Below are 21,009 nucleotides of genomic sequence, written 5' to 3'. Positions count from 1 at the left end.
AACTATGTTGTTTTTATTGCACCTTCATTTAACCAGGTAGGCCAGTTCGAGAACAAGTTCTCATTTACAACTGCAACCTGGCCAAGATAAAGCAAAGCAGTGTGACACAATAACACAGAGTTCCACATGGGATAAACAAACGTACAGCCAATAACACAATAGAAAATTATGATATGCAGTGTGGTGCAAATGTAGTCAAGATTAGGGAGGTAAAGGCAAATAATAGGCCATAGTGGCGAATAATTACAATTGAGCAATTAAACACTGTGATTAGATGTTGCAAGTAGAGATACTGGGGTGTAATAGGAAGCACAAATAAATAACAATATGGGGATGAGGTAGTTGGGTGGGCTATTTACAGATGGGCAATGTACAGGTGCAATGATCTGTAAGCTGCTCTGACAGCTGATGCTTAAAGTTAGTGAGGGAGATACAAGACTCCAGCTTCAGTGATTTTTGCAATTTGTTCCAGTCATTGGCAGCAGAGAACTGTAAGGAAAGGCGGCCAAAGGAAGAGTTGGCTTTGGGGATGACCAGTGAAATATACCTGCTGGAGCGCATGCTACGGGTGGGTGCTGCCATGGTGACCAGTGAGCTGAGATAAGGCGGGGCTTTACCTAGCAAAGACTTATAGATGACCTGGAGCCAATGGGTTTGGCGACGAATATGAAGTGAGGGCCAGCCAACGAGAGCATACAGGTCGCAGTGGTGGGTGGTATATGGGGCTTTAGTGACAAAACGGATGGCACTGTGATAGACTACATCCAATTTGCTGAGTAGAGTGTTGAAGGATGCTTTGTTACGAAATAGGAAGCCGATTCTAGATTTCATTTTGGATTAGAGATGCTTAATGTGAGTCTGGAAGGAGAGTTTACAGTCTAACCAGACACCTAGGTATTTGTAGTTGTCCACATATTCTAAGTCAGAACCGTCTGTCCAGAGTAGTAATGCAAGACGGGCGGGCGGGTGCGGGCAGCGATCAGTTGAAGTGCATGCATTTCGTTTTACTTGCATTTAAGAGCAGCTGGAGGCCACCGAAGGAGTGTTGTATGGCATTGAAGCTCGTCTGGAGGTTTGTTAACACAGTGTCCAAAGAAGGGCCAGAAGTATACAGAATGGTGTCGTCTGCGTAGAGGTGGATCAGACAATCACCCGCAGCAAGAGCGACATCATTGATCTATACAGAGAAAAGAGTCGGTCTGAGAATTGAACCCTGTGGCACCCCCATAGAGACTGCCAGAGGTCCGGACAACAGGCCCTCCGATTTGACACGCTGAACTCTACCTGAGAAGTAGTTGGTGAACAAGGCGAAGCAGTCATTTGAGAAACCAAGGCTGTTGAGTCTGCCGATAAGAATGCGGTGACTGACAGAGTCGAAAGCCTTGGCCAGGTCGATGAAGACGGCTGCACAGTATTGTCTTTTATCGATGGCAGTTATGATATTGTTTAGGACCTTGAGCGTGGCTGAGGTACACCCATGACCAGCTCAGAAACCAGGTTGTATAGCGGAGAAGGTACGGTGGGATTCGAAATGGTCGGTGATCTGTTTGTTAACTTGGCTTTTGAAGACTTTAGAAAGACAGGGTAGGATAGATATAGGTCTAGAGTGTCTCCCCCTTTGAAGAGGGGGATGACCGCGGCAGCTTTCCAATCTTTAGGGATCTCAGACGATACAAAAGAGTAGTTGAACAGGCTAGTAATAGGGGTTGCAACAATTGCAGCGGATACTTTTAGAAAGAGAAGGTCCAGATTGTCTAGCTCAGCTGATTTGTAGGGGTCCAGATTTTGCAGCTCTTTCAGAACATCACCTATCTGGATTTGGGTGATTGAGAAATGGGGGATTCTTGGGCAAGTTGCTGTGGGGGGTGCAGAGCTGTTGACCGGGGTAGGAGTAGCCAGGTGGAAAGCATGGCCAGCCGTAGAAAAATGCTTATTGAAATTCTCGATTATTGTAGATTTATCGGTGGTGACTGTGTTTCCTAGCCTCAGTGCAGTGGGCAGCTGGGAGGAGGTGCTCTTATTCTCCATGGACTTTACAGTGTGCCAGAACATTTTGGAGTTTGTGCTACAGGATGCAAATTTCTGTTTGAAAAAGCTAGCCTCTGCTTTCCTAACTGCCTGTGTGTATTGTGTTCCTAACTTTCCTGAAAAGTTGCAAATCGCGGGGGCTATTCGATGCTAATGCAGTACGCCACAGGATGTTTTTGTGCTGGTCAAGAGCAGTCAAGTCTCGAGTGAACCAAGGGCTATATCTGTTCTTAGTTCTACATTTTTGAATGAGGCATGTTTATTTAAGATGGTGAGGAAAGCACTTTTAAAGAATAACCTGGCATCCTCTACTGACGTGATGAGGTCAATATCCTTCCAGGATACCCGGGCCAGGTCGATCAGAAAGGCCTGCTCGCTAAAGTGTTTTAGGGAGTATTTGACAGTGATGAGGGGTGGTCATTTGACCGCGGACCCATTACGGACGCAGGCAATGACGCAGGCAGTGATCACTGTGATCCTGGTTGAAGACAGCAGAGGTGTATATAGAGGGCAGGTTGGTCCGTGTTTACGGATTTAGGGTTGTACCTGGTAGGTTCCAAGATAATTTGTGTGAGATTGAGGGCATCTAGCTTAGATTGTAGGACGGCCGGGGTGTTAAGCATATCCCAGTTTAGGTCACCTAACAGTACAAACTCTGAAGATAAATGGGGGGCAATTAATTCACATATGGTGTCCAGGGCACCTTTGGGGGCTGAGGGTGGTCTATAACAAGCAGAAACAGTGAGAGACTTATATCTGGAAAGGTGGATTTTTAAAAGTAGAAGCTCGAACTGTTTTGGCACAGACCTGGATAGCATGACATAACTCTGCAGGCTATCTCTGCAGTAGATTTTAACTCAACCCCTTTTGGCAGTTCTATCTTTGCGGAAAATGTTGTAGTTGGTGATGAAAATTTCTGAATTGTTGGTGGCCTTCCTAAGCCAGGATTCAGACATGGCTAGGACATCAGGGTTGGCGGAGTGTGCTAAAGCAGTGAATAAAACACATTTAGGGAGGAGGCTTCTGATGTTAACCTCTCTTGGGTACGTGAGACGTTAGCGTCCCACCTCTTCAACAGCCAGTGAAACTGCTGGGCGCCAAATTCAAATACAGAAATACTCATTATAAAAATTCAGAAAACAAAACATATTTTACATAGTTTAAAGATGAATTTCTTGTGAATCCAACCACGGTGTCAGATTTAAAAAATGCTTTACGGCAAAAGCATACCTTACAATTATTTGAGAACATAGCCCAGCAGACAAATCATTACAAACAGTAACCAGCCGAGTAGAAGAGTTACACAAGTCCGAAATAGAGATAAAATTAATCCCTTACCTTGGATGATTTTCATATGGTTGCACTCAGCAGACATTCATTTACTCAATAAATGTTCCATTTGTTCGATAAAGTCTCTTTATATCCAAAAACCTCCGTTTTGTTTGCGTGTTTTCTTCAGTATTCCACAGGCTCAAACGCAGTCAAAACAGGCAGACAAAAAATCCAAATTGTATCCGTAAAGTTCATAGAAACATGTCAAACGATGTTTATATTCAATCCTCAGGTTGTTTTTAGCCTAAATAATCGATAATATTTCAACCGGACAATAACGTCGTCAATATAAAAGGTAAACAAGAAAGGCACTCTCTCGGTCGTGCGCATGAAAAAGCTCTGTGACACTTTAGGGTCCACTCATTCAGATTGCTCTTACTTCCTAATTTTTCAGAATACAAGCCTGAAACAATTTCTAAAGACTGTTGACATCTAGTGGAAGGCATAGGAACTGCAATTTGAGTCCTAAGTCAATGGATACTGTAATGGCATTGAATAGAAAACTACAAAACCAACAAAAAAAACTACTTCCCGAATGGATTTTTCTCAGATTTTTGCCTGCCAAATCAGTGCTGTTATACTCACAGACACTATTTTAACAGTTTTGGAAACTTTAGATTGTTTTCTATCCAAATCTACCAGTTATATGCATATCATATCTTCTGGGCACGAGAAGATGGCAGTTTAATTTGGGCATGCTTTTCATCCAAAATTCCAAATACTGCCTCCTACCTTAGAGAAGTTAACATGCATGAAACCAAGGCTTTTATGGTTACAGAAGACAACAAATGATAGCAATCGCAGGTGTTAATCAGAAGAGCTAAGACAACAACGGTACATGGCAATGAATGGGCAGAGCAGGTCAGTTAGGTACATATAGGACCTGAGTTCGAGGCTGGGGCCGACAGGTAAACAAAATAGGTACCGTGTTATTGAAACAGTCCAGGGGCATCAGCTGTGTAGCCGAGAGATCATAGGGTCAAAAGAACAGCAATAAGTGAGTCAGGGTGCTGTTCGGTAGTCACTACTACGCTAGGCGAGCAGGGGACACAGCGTTCAGAAAAGCTAGCGGGCCGGGGCTAGTAGATGGTTCTTCGGCGACATCGTAACAGAATAGCCTGTTGAGACCACATCGGGCGATCACGTCGGCAGTCCAGTAGTGATGGATCGGCGTGGCTCCGTGTCGACAGTAAAAGGTCCAGGCCAATTGAAAGAGGAGGTATTGTAGCCCTAGAATTAACTGGTATATGGGCCTAGCTCGAGGCTAGCTCAAGGCTAGCTGGTGCTTGCTTCGGGACAGAGGCGTTAGCTAACAGTAGCCACTCGTTTGCAGCTAGCAAGCTACGATGATCAGGTGTAATGATCCGGTGTAATGATCCAGAGTGGCATGATTCCGGTGATATGGTAGAGAGAAGCAGTCTGATGTGCTCTGGGTTGATATCGCGCTGTGCTTACTGGCAGATGTTGTCCAAGCTAAGGCTGGCTGATGATTGGGAAAAAGGCGAAGAACGCTAGCCGTGGCTAACAGAGACTAGTAGCTATTTAGCTAGCTAGCTGCTGATGGAAGTTCCAGTTATAAGGAATAAAAATAGCAGATCTGTACCACATTGGGTGAGGCGGGTTTCAGGAAAGCATTTTTAGTTCGTAGATAGAAAGTGAGATTAAGATATATACGAAAAAGACTAGCTATTTACATGGGAAAAGACAACGACAAATTCACATGTCCTACTGCAACGCCATCTTGCAAAAATTGTATGGATGTGTGTGAAACAGATGAGCAAAAGACGTGGGATTTATTCTTATGCTAAAAATTGCCTTTTTAATTGTGTCTAACGTTAGTAGCTAGTAGCCTAGTCAAGGATGCATGATTAAAAATATTTATTAGGATCCCCATTAGCCGATGCCAGTAAAAAAAAATATTTGACAACTTACATACATTTAAAATATTAACATAGACATTACAGACCTATATAAAATAATTATTTAAAAAATACTACTATAAAGACATTTACACAAATATGCATGATCATGCAATTTTGGCACTCTACACTTGAGGCAGACCAAGAGGAACAAAAGTAAATAAAATATCCCTCTGGGGGTCAAGTTGTCCTATTTTAAGAAATGCCATTGGTTGGTGGGTATAAAGATCTTTGATAGGCTGATGTGTAAATTTGTGAAATCACTGTCAGCTGGTGAGGTTAGCATAGGGCTAACGTGTGCTAGGTTATCTGATGGAGCACACACTGGTTGAATCAACGACGTTTCCACATCATTTCAATGAAATTACATTGAACCAACATGGATTAGAAATTAAATTGATGTTTGTGCCCAGTGGACAGCTACAATGTAGCGTTCTGCTACATGCAACTACGTCTACAATTGTAATTTGCTGATGTGTAGACGGAGGTCCAGGTTAAACAAACTTTTTTTAATATTCGCAAGTATGGACCCATTGTGTTACAGCATGAAGCCTCCGGTCTAGCGCTGCTGAACCTTGTTGTTTCACTGACTGCTTCTGTGTGCATGGTTTCCTCTCTAACAGCTTGGACTAAACACAGCAACAGTAAGAGTGATACTGAAAGCACAACAGCAACAGCAGCTCCTTGTGTATCTTAACCACCAGCAGCCATACCACTGTGTGCTGCTGCTTGTGTTCTGTGGTAATTGCTGTCAGCTTTTTTTGGTGCTCAACACAGGATGACTAGGGTGAAAAGGGAAAGTGTGTGTGCGTGCATAACCCGTGCATGTGCGTGCATACGTGCACATGTGCGTGGAAACGTGCACATGTGTGTATGTGTGTGTGTGTGTGTGTGTGTGCATCCCTGTTCCCCAGTCCTGTAAGTGTAATCACAGAGGGGCAAATCACCTGTGTGGATCAGGCAGCTCTGAGGAAACAGGCAGGCAGCCTCATCAGGAGCCCTGGTGCTGGCTGGTTGCAGAGGAGACCAGAGGAGAACTGCCAATCTCACTGTCCTCCCCTCACCAAGCTGGGCCTAGCAAATGAGGTGCTTTCCTAAGCTGAGACACACACACACACACACACACACACACACACACACACNACACACACACACACACACACACACACACACACACACACACACACACACCGATATAGAGACTGCAGGTAATTTTTTATTTATGTACTTATTTAACCTTTATTTTATCAGGGAGTCAAACTGAGACCAAGGTCTCTTTCGAAGACGAGCCTTAAATTACAGAAATTACAGAAAAGGCACCAGAACATTACATTTAAGAACATTTTGAAGATTGTTCCACAAATAAGGTGCAAGAAATCTAAAAGCTGATTTACCTAACTCATTAGAGACTAAAGGAATTTCCAGAGTTAGCCATCCCTGAGACCGGGTGTAATAAGGAGTATCAGTAGCAATTTAGAGTCAGGGGAAGGATAAAAGGTCCTAAACATTTTGGGATTACTTTCTTTATCTTATGAATAAAAAACAGTAGGTTTATAGAGTAGATGATGTTGAATATGGTATTATACAGTATATGTATTATTTCTAAGGCACAAGCAGGGTTGGTATTCGTCTTCATTGCTGGCCATGTGATCGATAGGGAAAATATTTGACATCAAATTTCTGCATATTCATTTTATCATGGATCCTTGTGGTTTGGATGAAAGCTTAATTATACTTTTTTTAACCTTTATTTAACTATGAAAATAATTACAGAATATTGAGTGCTGGATCAAAGTTAAAAAAGAAGAGTAGAACTCCAAAGTCCAAAATGTTATTCCCTATTAGCTTTGCTCATTTCAGTCATGATTTTTGGAGTGCAGACAGATTTCTAATGGACCTTATTGGCAACCAAAACCGTTGGTCACACTTTAATAAGGAAAACACTCATCCAAAAGCAAGCCAAAAACACTGCAATCATTTCCCCAGCCTTTTTTCTCCATCAAACCTTCAGATACACTTCTTAAATATACAGTACCAGTCAAACATTTGGACAAACCTACTCATTCCAGGGTTTTTCTTTATTTTTACTATTTTCTACATTGTAGAATAATAGTGAAGACATCAAAGCTATGAAATAACACATATGGAATCATGTAGGAAGTCAAAAACTGTTCAACAAATCTAAATATATTTTATATTTGAGATTCTTAAAAGTAGCCACCCTTTGCTTTGATGACAGCTTTGCACCCTCTTGGCATTCTGTCAACCAGCTTCATGAGGTAGTCATCTGGAATGCATTTCAATTAACAGGTGTGTCTTGTTGAAAGGTAATTTGTGGAACTTCTTTCCTTCTTAATATGTTTGAGCCAATCAGTTATGTTGTGACAAGGTACAGCAGGGGTGGTATACAGAAGATGGCCCTATTTGGTAAAAGACCAAGTCCATATTATGGCAAGAACAGCTGAAATAAGCAAAGAGAAATGACAGTCCACATTACTTTAAGACATGAAGGTCAGTAAATCCAGAAAATGGCAAGAACATTTAAAGTTTCTTCAAGTGCAGTTGCAAAAACCATCAAGCGCTATGATGAAACTGGCCATCACGAGGTCTGCCACAGGAAAGGAAGACCCATAGTTACCTCTGCTGCAGAGGATATGCTCATTAGAGTTAACTGCACCTCAGATTGCAGCCCAAATAAATGCTTCAGCGTTCAAGTAACAGACACATCTCAACATCAACTATTCAGAGGAGACTGCGTAAATTGAATTTTATTTTTTGATTTATTTAACCTATATTTAACTAGGCAAGTGAATCAGTCCTTAATGGTCGAATTGCTGCAAATAAACCACTACAAAAGGACACCAATAAGAAGAAGAGACTTGCTTGGGCCAAGAAACATGAGCAATGGACAGTAGCCAGGTGGAAATATGTAATTTGGTCTGATGAGTTCAGATTTGAGATTTTTGGTTCTAACTGCCGTGTCTTGGTGAGACGCAGAGTAGGTGAACGGATGATCTCCACATGTGTTGTTCCCACCATAACGCATGGAGGAGGTGTGATGGTGTGGGGGTGCTTTGCTGGTGACACTGTCTGTGATTTATTTAGAATTCAAGGCACGCTTAACCAGCATGGTTACCACAGCATTCTGCAGCGATATGCCATCCAATCTGGTTTGCACTTAGTGGGACTATCATTTGTTTTTCAACAGGACAATGAGCCAAAACCCACATCCATGCTGTGTAAGGGCTATTTGACCAATGAGAGTGATGGAGTGTTGCATCAGATGACCTAGCCTCCACAATCACCCGACCTCAACCCATTTGAGATGGTTTGGGATGAGTTAGACCGCAGAGTGAAGGAAAAGCAGCCAACAGGTGCTCAGCATATGTGGGAACTCCTTCATGACTGTTGGAAAAGCATTCCTCATGAAGTTAGTTGAGAGAATGCCAAGAGTGTGCAAAGCTGTCATCAAGGCAAAGGGTGGCTACTTTGAAGAATTTCAAATCTAAAATATATTTTGATTTGTTTCACACTTTTTTGGTTACTACATCATTACATGTGTTATTTAATAGTTTTGATGTCTTCACTATTATTCTACAATGTAGAAAATAGTAAAAATAAAGAAAAACCCTTGAATGAGTAGGTGTGTCCAAACTTTTGACTGGTACTGTATATATACTTAAACACGGTATGTTTTATCCCATTGTGGAAGTAATGTTTTATTTACAGTATTTCCAAAAGACTTATTCTTTAGATGCTTTTGCATAACCTCTATAACCTGCAATAACAAATATTTTTCCCGTCAGTATTATATTTATATCTCACATAATGCCTATTTGATAGATTCTTGCATGAGAAATGTTTTATTTGAATCATACATTTGCTAGTTATGGCCCTGTACTGTGCAATAAATAGTTTCCCATAGGAGATTCTCTCTATGTGGATGTTTGATGGCAACACTCTAACTCGGTCTTATATATTGCATTCATAAAAGACAAGATTAGTTTTATATCTCTTCTTCTGATGGCTTTTCATTGAGTGTCTATCTGTCTTGCTGCTGGGGGTTGAAGACAGGCCTGATGAGATGGATGGCTCACAATGGCCTGGCACTCTTTTTCTGGGGCTTTATAGCGCTTTAAGAAAATATAATATTACCTTCTTTTAGTCTGTGTCTTTTAGCCAAGGGAGCCGGGCTAAAGACACTGCTCACACAGCCCAACCACTTACAAGGCCTGTAAATGGTATCAGAGCAGGGGGATTGCTAAATGGCAAATCTGTTGTAGCTGCTCCAAGGATGATGATACGATAAAAGATTATTTACAGCACAAGCACAATAGCACATTCAACAGTGTCAACAAACATTTTATATGTGGCCACAAAGCTGCTTTGCCAGGGGCTGGGAGGGTCATCGATCCCCTTTCTACTGATGACCTTTCTTTAATCCTGCATGGGCTCTATAGAAAGACCTTTATGAACAGCCAGGACATGTCTGTGTTAGTTAGTGTGAAGAGATCATCTATTTTTAAAACAGTGGGACAGACACATTATTGGTATTATTAAGAATGGAAAGAAGTAGATGGTGCTCAACCAACGTGAGTCGTGGTGCAACCTAACATTTTTTAAACATCATTGGAAAGGAAAAGGCGCAACACTCGCTCACCGCAGAATGCTCTCTGACCGCTGTTTCCTTTCCAATGGTATTATTAAGAACCCGTCAGATCAGGCAAGACACAAAACAACACAATCATGTCAGTTTTCGTGCCTTCATGCCTTAGCGTCCCTTGAAAGAACATAATTTTCTCACCAAATTAAGGGAAAGTAATCTTGGAACATGATGATGGCATATTTTGCCTACATTGACTACTGTGCAGGTGGTGTCCATTAGCCAAACTCTGCCTATACATCCAAATGTTGGCACAGCCAATTAGAGAGAAACTCTGCTCCGCTCCTTTCTGTTGGGACTTCACTTCATTCTGGCTAAAACTGGGTACAACACAAGATTAGAAAAAGGGAAACAGCATTAAGAATGGAAAGGGCAGTAGCACAATCCCCATTTATTTAATGTCCATTTTAATGTGCAGCTGCTGCCTGGATGCCTGGATGGGACTACGAAGGCAAAATGTCCACTGTGATTAGTCGTGGGAGTGGAATCTCTAATGATCGGCCTCTTAATTAAAATCCTGAAATAATTAGGTGTGCATCGCTTCATGTCTGAATAGCCATGTATTCATCACTGGAGTCAATGGTGGCTCTGTGATGAGGTGTTACTTTACAACAGCCTAAACTGTGATAGCTAAATCCTGTAATTCCTTTCATAGGACTGTTCTGATTAGTTTGATCAGTCATGGAAATGGCTGCACGTAGGCTACTCATCCTTAATCTGTAAAAGGCAGACAACTCACAGAGTATTACAAAATACCTTTGTCATTATCTCTAGTGCAATAACTTCAAATTGTGCATTTCTGAACTATATACTGTATATATCCTTGATGAAAACACATTCTTGCGTCTCTGGCTCTAACAACATGAAAGGAACACATTTTCAGCTGAGATGGAATAAGAAGAGCAGGGTGTTTTGTGTTAATGTGTTAGGTGCCAGTCATTCACCCATGTGCATGCCCCAAAGCTCAGAGCTGGCATGTCCATCTGCTGGCATGATTACACATGACCCATGCTTTCTCTTTGGGGTTACTACAATTAACCCCGACAAACCCCAACACCAAACACCAAGCCAGGACTAAAATGTAACTAACAACTCTCCAAAGCCTACACTGTAGCTTCGTCAGAAGAAAAGTTTTAAGTAAAAGAAGAAATAACAGGGTATTGTTTGGACACAACCGTGATATGAGGCTGGTATTATTCATACTACCAAGATCAAAGCGAATGCAGAGCCAAACATATGCCGCTCCGCACATAGCTGGAGATGTAGACCTGCATTCACTGAATAATACCAATCCTGCTGTAATATTGATTGTTTGCCTGAGGTGGTCGCTCAGCGGATAGAGATAATAAGCTGCTCAGCAAAGAGGACTGGAGGGAACAAGGTTAATGTACTGTATGTAGAAATGTTCATGCACTCATAACGATGTCGCTTCTATTGATTGGTGCTCCCTGCCATCCCTTCTGATTCTTTACTAATTTGTTATAATTTTGTCATCGTACGGTAACATGTGTTTCAGGGATAAATGCATCTCTTGGTCATTGAAGATGCGACTCATGCATTTTCTATACAGTAGTTGTTAGCCAGGAACTGACTGGAGGGAATATCCATCTCTATAAAATCTGGATTTTAGATGGAAAACCGAGCTTGCAGTAAGCTTGGGAATAACCAAGGGTGGACCGACAACACGGCGTGGCTGGCTGTGTGTCTGCTCTGTGGCTCATGTTGTGTTAGGCATTCAGAACACCCTTACAGCTCTCTGTCACAGTGGAGACATCGACACCAAGGCTTGGTCAAGGAGCTCAATATAATCAGTGCTGCCTACCAGTGTCTGCCTGCCTGGCCATTTGATACATATACCAGGGCATCAGCCCAGGCCACAACACTGTTTTACTCACCCACACATTGAGACGTCAATCTCACCTCGTCTCCCACACCTTCACCCCCCTCCCTTCCTTCCTTCCTTCCTTCCTTCCTTTCTCCTTCTATCACTTCTGTGACTGGTTGTGGTTGTTGAAACAGCTCTCATGCCTGACTGAGCATCACTTTCCCCCAGCAGTACTGCAGACCGGCATCCACCCATGTCATTTAGAATGGAGATCATTGACAACTCTTTCCACCCCCAGTTTGCTTTCAGAGCCAGTGACAGATTGACAGCATGTTGTCACTGTATCAGAATCAACAAAACAATTCATATAAGGATGTATAACCAGAACATAGCGTGTCTTCAGACATCTTGTTCTTTGTTTGGCCTATTGCCACATCATCCATATGGATCAAAAGAGATAAGTGATTTACCATGCTTTGGAGTTGGCAATTTTGTCCACATTTGAAAATAATGATGTGCAATTTGAGCTTGACGCTCAGGGAGATGTCAGAACTGTTTTGCCTTTGTTCATTGTCATAGATAGTTACATTTTTGTACAACATTCATGTATTTTCTGAAGTCTTTATTCTGGGCTTTTTTAGTTAAACTGCATAACTTCTCAAAAGTGAAGAAGATAACTGTAAATGTCCCAGTTGCTTATCTGATGGGCTGAGCATGAATTCTACGTGAAACCCAGTTTGAATAATAAATAGATTATGGGGACAGGTGGACTTAAATCTATAATTACCATATTATTAAGCAATGGACTCTCATATGGGGATCAGATTAACAGTGCAGGGAAGCCAATTCAATCCCTGGCTCCAAGAATGTTTGAGACGTCACCGGAAAGGTAATGAGACCAAGCAGAGAGAAGCCTGCTGTCATCCTCATGGTTCTGTAATCTAGGAGGAGGAAGGTAGGGGTTTACATCCTTGGCCCCTGTTCTATTCATATTCACTGGCTTTAATTAGCCACTGCTCTTCATTTGGGCTTAATCCTCCCCCTTGGCTATGCCAGATCATTGATATATTCACTGCACCTTGTGGGGAGATCACCTAAATTCAATTTAGTTGTATGCATGTGGATAGAGTAATCTCAGCCTTTCAAATAATTACCGCCCCCCAAAAAAAACATTATTGGATATGTTAGAGAAATGTTATTGGATTTCTCCAATATGGTCCACATCTGTAAACTGGGATTGATTTATCCAATATGGTCCACATCTGTAAGCTAAGATTGATTTCTCCAATATGGTCCACATCTGTGAACTGGGATTGATTTCTCCAATATGGTCCACATCTGTGAACTGGGATTGATTTATCCAATATGGTCCACATCTGTGAACTGAGATTGATTTCTCCAATATGGTCCACATCTGTAAACTGAGATTGATTTCTCCAATATGGTCCACATCTGGTGACTGAGATTGATTTCTCCAATATGGTCCACATCTGTAAACTGAGATTGATTTTCCAATATGGTCCACATCTGTAAAACTGAGATTGATTTTCTCCAATATGGCCACATCTGTAACCTGAGATTGATTTCTCCATAATGGTCCACATCTGTGAACTGAGATTGATTTCTCCAATATGGTCCACATCTGTGAACTGAGATTGATTTCTCCAACTGCCAATATAGATTCGAAAGCTAAGTGATTGCAGGTCAGTAAACGTTTTATGTCATCGTCATTTGATTTTGCCATATTCCTTTGTTGCAGTGTTCAGCTCCTTCATGGTCTCTCTCAGTTGGTGTTTAATGAAAATCCAGCCAGGGAAACTACATAAGTCCTGTACTGGGATTTCACCAAATATGGCCTAACTCGTTATCAAATGTGTACAGATAACATTAACATTTAGCCAGCTTGCCTAGAGAATACCGTACAGTGTAGTTAATGGGCAATCTTTTATATCTGGCATAGCTATTGCCACTTACTGAACACTCACATACTATAGGGACCTTGTTAAATTGGGCATCACCAACTTTACCTTTAACTGATGAAAAACCCTTGTGTCTCATTTATCCTGGTAAGTGTATGTGGCAGGCTGATCAATTCCCAGTCCACCTTGAAAATGGGAGCTATTTGTATTCAGGCCACACCTCCCTACGCATAATTCCATGTACAATACTGTACAAAAGAGATAAAAACATATTTATGTATGCATTTCTCTGTTGTCACATATTGTATCCAATGTCCATCCGTACCTGTCGCATGCTAAGTTAGCCATTTTAAAGCAGATACTAATGTATAATACATAACAGGAGATACATAACCATGATTAAGTTATATGTGATTTGCCATTCTCAGCTCAGCATATAGGCTACTGGACTCCCATGTGTGTTCCTAGCTGCACGCCACCTTGACCTTTCCAAAGGTTAATTTGATGTTTTATTCAGGTTAGTAGAAGATATGCAAATGGGTATGCAAAAGTCAGTGCTGTGGCCAAACTCCCCATGGGCTATCTTTATATCATGCTATGCTATCCTCGGTTTATTGTCTCTATGTTGTTAATTAAGTACATATTTTCATAGGTATGTTGTGATGGTACTGAGTAATAAAAGAGGCCATCTGCCTACCAGAGGAGGCTCATAATAATGTCTGGAACAGAGCAAATGGAATGGCATCAAACACATAGAAACCATGTGTGTGATACCATTCCACTTATTCCACTCCAGCCATTACCACGAGCCTGTCCTCCCCAATTAAGGTGCCACCAACCTCCTGTGCTGCCCACAAACACGTACACACACACACACACACACACACACACACACACACACACACACACACACACACACACACACACACACACTTCATAAAGGTGTTTTATTCATGTTGTAAGTACTGTAGGAAGCCTTTGATCACCATTCTTCAAAGTGGCTTAATGCACATGTGGAAAAGTGAACCCAGGGTACTCTGTCCTTGGACAGAACAGAACACACAATACTGCACAAAACCAAGTTAGTCCATGTATTGCAGGCAAATACATCATCATTTAAAGACAACAGAAAAAGTCTCTGTGAGTGACTCTCCCCCCCATCCAGACCTGCGTGTTACGTAGTGTATAGCGATGGCTGCGATGTCCATTTGGCATGCACACTCCGCTTTTCACGCGCGATCTCTGACCCCATCTTGTAAATCAGAAAGGTTATCTCTCTTTTGTCAACTGGTGAATCAATAAGTATGCAAGCACACAGCTAGCTAAGATCATGTTAATGAAATGTCCTCCAGGTCCAGGTGTTTTACCTCTCTTTCCATATGTTGGATCCAGTGTGCTGTGCTGTACTACACACTAGGCCCTCAGAGAGACAGGCAGGAGGAAGCAGGCAGGAGGAAGCAGGAAGCAGGCAGCAGGCAGCCAGGCTGCAGGAAGCAGGGTGCACATCATGTGGAACTAAAGGGATTAGACATGCTAACTGCCACTTCATAGTCTTTTCTGGTCCATGGACAAATGTAACAAATGTGATAATAATGTCAGGAAAGATGTCAAAAGTGGAAAGTAGTTTTCCCATGTGGATGAAAGACAGAAAGAATACAATGGGCACATTCACTATTTTATTATGATGTGAGCATTGTGAGGACTATTCATTTGACCCATTCTCCTTATCTTAATGAATAAGAAATGTCTGGACAAATGTATCTTAAGGGGTAAAATAGAGGAAATGACATGATGTCGTATAAAGGCTTGTTTGAAGCAGCAGAGTCTGAGCTAACAGTGATACCCAGTCTGTCTCATCAGAACCCCACACCTCATCACAGGAGCTGCCTGGGTGTGAGGATCTGGAAAGCTGGGGTGTGAGGGGGGTCGTCGGTGGGAATGTGTTAGGCGTGTTATTTAAGGGGATAATTATGATTAATAATTCATATTATTATTAATGTTTTGAGCATCACAGGGTATGAACATCACACCCCTCCTGTTCTCCAACCCTCATTAATCCTTTGTTAAAATAATATGAGTCTTACTGTACAGTATGTGCTCATGCTCAAGCACTGTGATATTCTATTTTCAATATTGAAATTCACGGTCACCCACCAAAGCACATGAATTTAAAAGTGTATTTGCTCTGGGTGGTTCTACAAAGAAGACCTTTAGCTCTTCCCTGCTATCATTTTCAAATTTGTCATCCGTGTCATTCACATTAATGTGACAATATTGATTTAGCCAGGGCTGGTGCAGGGCCTGTGTTTGTTGAGGGAAGGGCTAAGTCCAAATCATATCCACCCGCTTCCAGCCCCAGCCTACGGTTAGCCTGGCCTGGAGATGAGATGGAGGGTCTCCAGTTCCTCCCCAGGCACGGTGTGATGAATGTTTGGGGCTGGTCTGGAGGATACTTCTGCCTGTCCTGACGGTAAATGACCACAGATGCATTGTGTTGTTTCTCAACATATATTTTTTCTCTCTTTCTCTCTCTCTCACTAACTAACTAACAGGAGGCTGGAAGAAGTGGTGTTTGAGTGTGGCTGTGATATCCGCTGGATTCAGCTGTGGCAGCAGCGAGGGGAGGCTGGCCTGCACACCCAGCTGTTATTCTGCAACAACGGAGCCTCCAAGATCCCTCTGCAGGCTATGAATATCTCACTCTGTGGTACGAACCACTGGCACCACGTTCCCTGCTCCACACTCCTCAATCATCCCATGGTAGAATAATAGGGAGCACTTTACTTGGAGTGACTGTCATAGAGCCTAGACTATTCACATCGAATTCATAAGAATGACCTAAACGCCTGTCATAACTCATCTCATGACAGCCGGCCAAAGAGAGTCATGACAACTCACTATTCTGAAACTCTGCTTGTTCCTTCCTTTCCCAAATAGAATTCACAATAGCTCAAAGTATCTCAGTGAGAATTTCAAGTGTGCTGTGTCTAGGTTGTATTCTCTCTCTCTCTCTCTCTCTCTCTCTCTCTCTCTCTCTCTCTCTCTCTCTCTCTCTCTCTCTCTTCTCGTCTTCTTGTCTCTCTCTTCTCTCTCCTCTCTCTCTTCTCTCTCTCTTCCTCTTCTTCTTCTCTCTCTCTCTCTCTCTCTTCTCTCTCTCTCTCTCTCTCTCGTTCTCTTAGACTGCCGGACATCAGTGTGACGCACTTTAACCTCACGGTTGTTGAGGGGGACAGAGTCACCGTCACCTGTAATGGATCTGGATCCCCCCTCCCTGAGGTGGACTGGACCGTCAATGACCTCCACTCCATCAATACTCACCAGGTGGGCTAGGGGACAAACCAGGGGACACACAATGCACTCTGTTATTCTACTGATCACTAGGTTGTACACTATATATCAGTGGATTCGGCTATTTCAGCCACACCCATTGCTGACAGGTGTAGAAAATCGAGCACACAGCAATGCAGTCTCCATTGGCAGTAGAATGGCCTTACTTACTTACTGGCCTTCACTGAAGAGCTCAGTGACTTTCAACGTGGCACCGTCATAGGAGGCCACCTTTCCAACAAGTCAGTTCGTCAAATTTCCGCCCTGCTAGAGCTGCTGTCAACTGTAAGCGCTGGTATTGTGAAGTGGAAACGTCTAAGAGTGACAACGGCTCAGCCGCGAAGTGGTAGGCCACACAAGCTCACAAAATGGGACCGCTGAATGTTGAAGCGCGTAGCGAGTAAAAATTGCCTGCCCTCGGTTGCAACACTCACTCCCGAGTTCCAAACTGCCTCTGTAAGCACAATAACTTTTCGGTGTGAGCTTTATGAAATGGGTTTTCATGGCCGAGCAGATGCACAAAAGCCTAAGATCACCTGCAATGCCAAGCGTTGGCTGGAGTGGTGTAAAGTTTGCCGCCAATGGACTCTGGAGCAGTGGAAACGCGTTCTCTGGAGTGATGAATCACACTTCACCATCTGGCAGTCCGATGGACAAATCTGGGTTTGGCGGATACCAGGACAACGTTACCTGTCCCAATGCATAGTGCCAACTGTAAAGTTTGGTGGAGGAATAATGGTCTGGAGCTGTTTTTCATGGTTCGTGCTCCCAGTGAATGGAAATCTTAATGCTACAGCATACAATGACATTCTAGACGATTATGTGCTTCCAACTTTGTGGCAACAGTTTTGGGAAGGCCCTTTTCTGTTTCAGCATGACAATACCCAAAGCGAGGTCCATACATGACAGTGCACAACGCGAGGTCCATACAGAAATGGTTTGTCGAAATTGGTGTGGAAGAACTTGACTGGCCTGCACAAAGCCCTGGCCTCAACCTCATCGAACACCTTTGGGATGAATTGGAATGCAGACTGCAAGCCAGGCTTAATTTCCCAACATCAGTGCACGACCTCACTAATGCTCTTGTGGCTGAATGGAAGCAAGTCCCAGCAGCAATGTTCCAACATCTAGTGGAATGGATTTGTGTATATCTAGCTGCATGAAACTACTTGGCTTGTGACCTTGGAGTTTGTGTTAACTACAGTACAACTTCAGGGTCAGTGCCATTTAGATTCCAGTTAGTTATGGAATTCAGTTGTTGTGCAATAGAGAAAGTCCATGTCTAATTGTGTTTTTCTGATTTCACAGCTTTCTGAAACCCTGAAAATGCATAACATGCAGAATATTACATCTAAAATCCTTAATGGAGATTGTTTGCCGCTATGCTATGAGGTTGTCAAGCACCTTTATCTTTATCCTACTGTATCACTCACTCCTCTCTCTTTCTCTCCTGCTCTGTTCCAGTCCAATGTGTACTGGCCCAATGTCCACTCCATCAATCTGACCCTGGTCAACGTGAGTCGTGATGACAACTTCTACATYCTGACCTGTATAGCAGAGAACAAAGTGGGGATGGCCAACACCTCCATTCAGCTTACTGTCCATTGTACGTAGTGATAACCAATTCCACTTCAAAGTTTGTATTTATCAAATTGCACATCGCAAACACTGTGTTTGCTGTTTGATGGAGCCAATATTCAGCTCATTCTCCAATGCATGTACAGTTTGCAAATATTCAGATCATAGTCAGCCCATGAATGCTGCAGATGTTGTCAAGCACCTTGTTACACCACTATGTAGCTTTTATATGCAGACAACGTTTAATAACATTTTATTCCTCAAATTGTGCTATGCATTCTTTATGTGCATCTAAGATACATGTACAGTGGATTCGGAAAGTATTCAGACCCCTTGAATGTTTTCACATTTTGTTACGTTACAGCCTTATTCTAAGATTGATCAAATATTTTTTTTAAACAATTTAATCAATCTACACACAATACCTCATAATGACAAAGCAAAACCAGGTTTTTAGAATTTTTTTGCAAATGTATTAAAATGAAATACAGATATCACATTTAGGTACATAAGTATTCAGAACTTTTTACTCAGTACATTGTTGAAGCAGCGATTTGGCAGCGATTACAGCCTCGAGTCTTCTTCGGTATAACACTACAAACTTGGCACACCTGTATTTGGGGAGTTTCTCCCATTCTTCTCTGCAGATCCTCTGAAGCTCTGTCAGGTTGGATGGGGAGCGTCTCTGCACAGCGATTTTCAGGTCTCTCCAGAGATGTTCGATCAGGTTCAAGTCTGGGCTCTGGCTTGGCCACTCAAGAACATTGAGAGGCTTGTACCGAAGTCACTCCTGCATTGTCTTGGCTGTGTGCTTAAGGTCATTGTCCTGTTGGAAGGTGAACCTTTGCCCCAGTCTTTGGTCCAGAGTGCTCTGGAGCAGGTTTTCATAAAGGATCTCTCTGTACTTTGCTCCGTTCATCTTCCCCTCAATCCTGACTAGTTTCCCAGTCCCTGTCGCTGAAAAACATCCCCACAGCATGATGCTGCCACCACCATGCTTCACCYTAGGGATGGTGCCAGGTTTCCTCCAGACGTGACGCTTAGCATTCAAGCCAGGAGTTCAATTTTGGTTTCATCAGACCAGAGAATCTTGTTTCTCATGGCCTGAGGGTCCTTTAGGTGATTTTTGGCAAACTCCAAGTGGGCTGTCATGTGCCTTTTACTGAGGAGTCGCTTCCGTCTGGCCAGTCTACCATAAAGGCCTGATTGGTGGAGCGTTGCAGAGATGGTTGTTTTTCTGGAAGGTTCTCCCATCTCCACAGAGGAACTCTGGAGCTCTGTCTGTGTGACCATCGGGTTCTTGGTCACCTCCCTGACCAAGGCCCTTCTCCCCCGATTACTCAGTTTGGTCGGGCAGCCAGCTCTAGGAAGAGTATTGGTGGTTCCAAACTTCTTCCATTTAAGATTGATGTAGGCCACTGTGTTCTTGGGAACCTTCAATGCTGCAGACATTTTTTGGTACACTTCTCCAGATATTTGCCTCGACACAATCCTGTCTCGGAGCTCTAGGGACAATTTCTTCGACCTCATGACTTGGTTTTTGCTCTGACATACGCTGTCAACTGTGGGACCTTATATAGACAGGTGTGTGCCTTTCCAAATCATGTCCAATCAATTGAATTTACCACAGGTGGACTTCAATCAAGTTGTAGAAACATCTCAAGGATGATCAACGGAAACAGCATGCACCTGAGCTCAATTTCGAGTCTCATAGCAAAGGGTCTGAATACTTATGTAAATAATGTATTTCTGTTTTTATTTTTAATACATTTGCAAACATTTCTAAAAATGAGTTTTTCCTTTGTCACATTCTCCTGTAAAGTAGATTAGTGGTATTTTACAGTATATGTGTAAAATGATTAAAAAGCTAGAATTCTTAATTGAAACAATAAAAAAGCAGTCTCCTCGCTTGTGTTTTGTTAGAAAGCTGAGGGATGGGCCTGGAGAAGTGTAACCACTCTCAAATGCATTGACAGAGCTATGGTTGCAAGGACTGACCATCTATGATATCAACATTATAGATTTAACCATGTTTTGAGGCTATTCAGTGTTTTTTTTACATGCGCATTGTTTACAAACATTGTTATAAAAAAACATGTATTTTGGGTTCTGATGGGGTATGACAGTCAAACTAAGCTTATGAGGCATTTATAAGTTATATTCTTCTAGAATCAATGGGTATATATCCTTATAAGTCCAAAAATGGATGTAGCAACTAAGGATTCCAGCTTTAAGGAATAAGCAATCTCCCTTGCATTCTGATGTCTGACTACTGATCATAAACTCCCTCTTATAGATAGTAGCCCAGAGGTGTCAAACTAATTTTGCCTTGGTCTTCAAATGCTTCAAATGTATTATATATATAAATTTGCAAAGACTTGTCCTTAATCCATAGCTTTTGAATTTCCGATGCTCCCT

At 42.4% G+C, this 21,009-nt stretch overlaps 1 protein-coding gene across 2 annotated transcripts in view; it reads left to right on the top strand.

The window, feature by feature from the left end:
* Nucleotides 1-21,009, top strand: part of LOC111952403 (NT-3 growth factor receptor) — a 292,939-nt gene that overhangs the window by 133,635 nt on the left and 138,295 nt on the right. For both annotated transcript variants that reach the window (XM_023971023.2, XM_070435166.1), the window contains exons 5-8: nt 16,239-16,393; nt 16,496-16,498; nt 16,868-17,007; nt 18,478-18,619. In XM_023971023.2, the coding sequence (XP_023826791.1) occupies nt 16,239-16,393; nt 16,496-16,498; nt 16,868-17,007; nt 18,478-18,619 (440 nt within the window). The remainder of the gene's footprint in view (nt 1-16,238; nt 16,394-16,495; nt 16,499-16,867; nt 17,008-18,477; nt 18,620-21,009) is intronic.

This window comes from Salvelinus sp. IW2-2015, linkage group LG26, assembly GCF_002910315.2.
Source record: "Salvelinus sp. IW2-2015 linkage group LG26, ASM291031v2, whole genome shotgun sequence".
NCBI classification, from domain to species: domain Eukaryota; kingdom Metazoa; phylum Chordata; class Actinopteri; order Salmoniformes; family Salmonidae; genus Salvelinus; species Salvelinus sp. IW2-2015.
The sequence above is the reverse complement of the archived record's forward strand: the minus strand, read 5'-3'. Positions and strand labels throughout refer to the sequence as shown.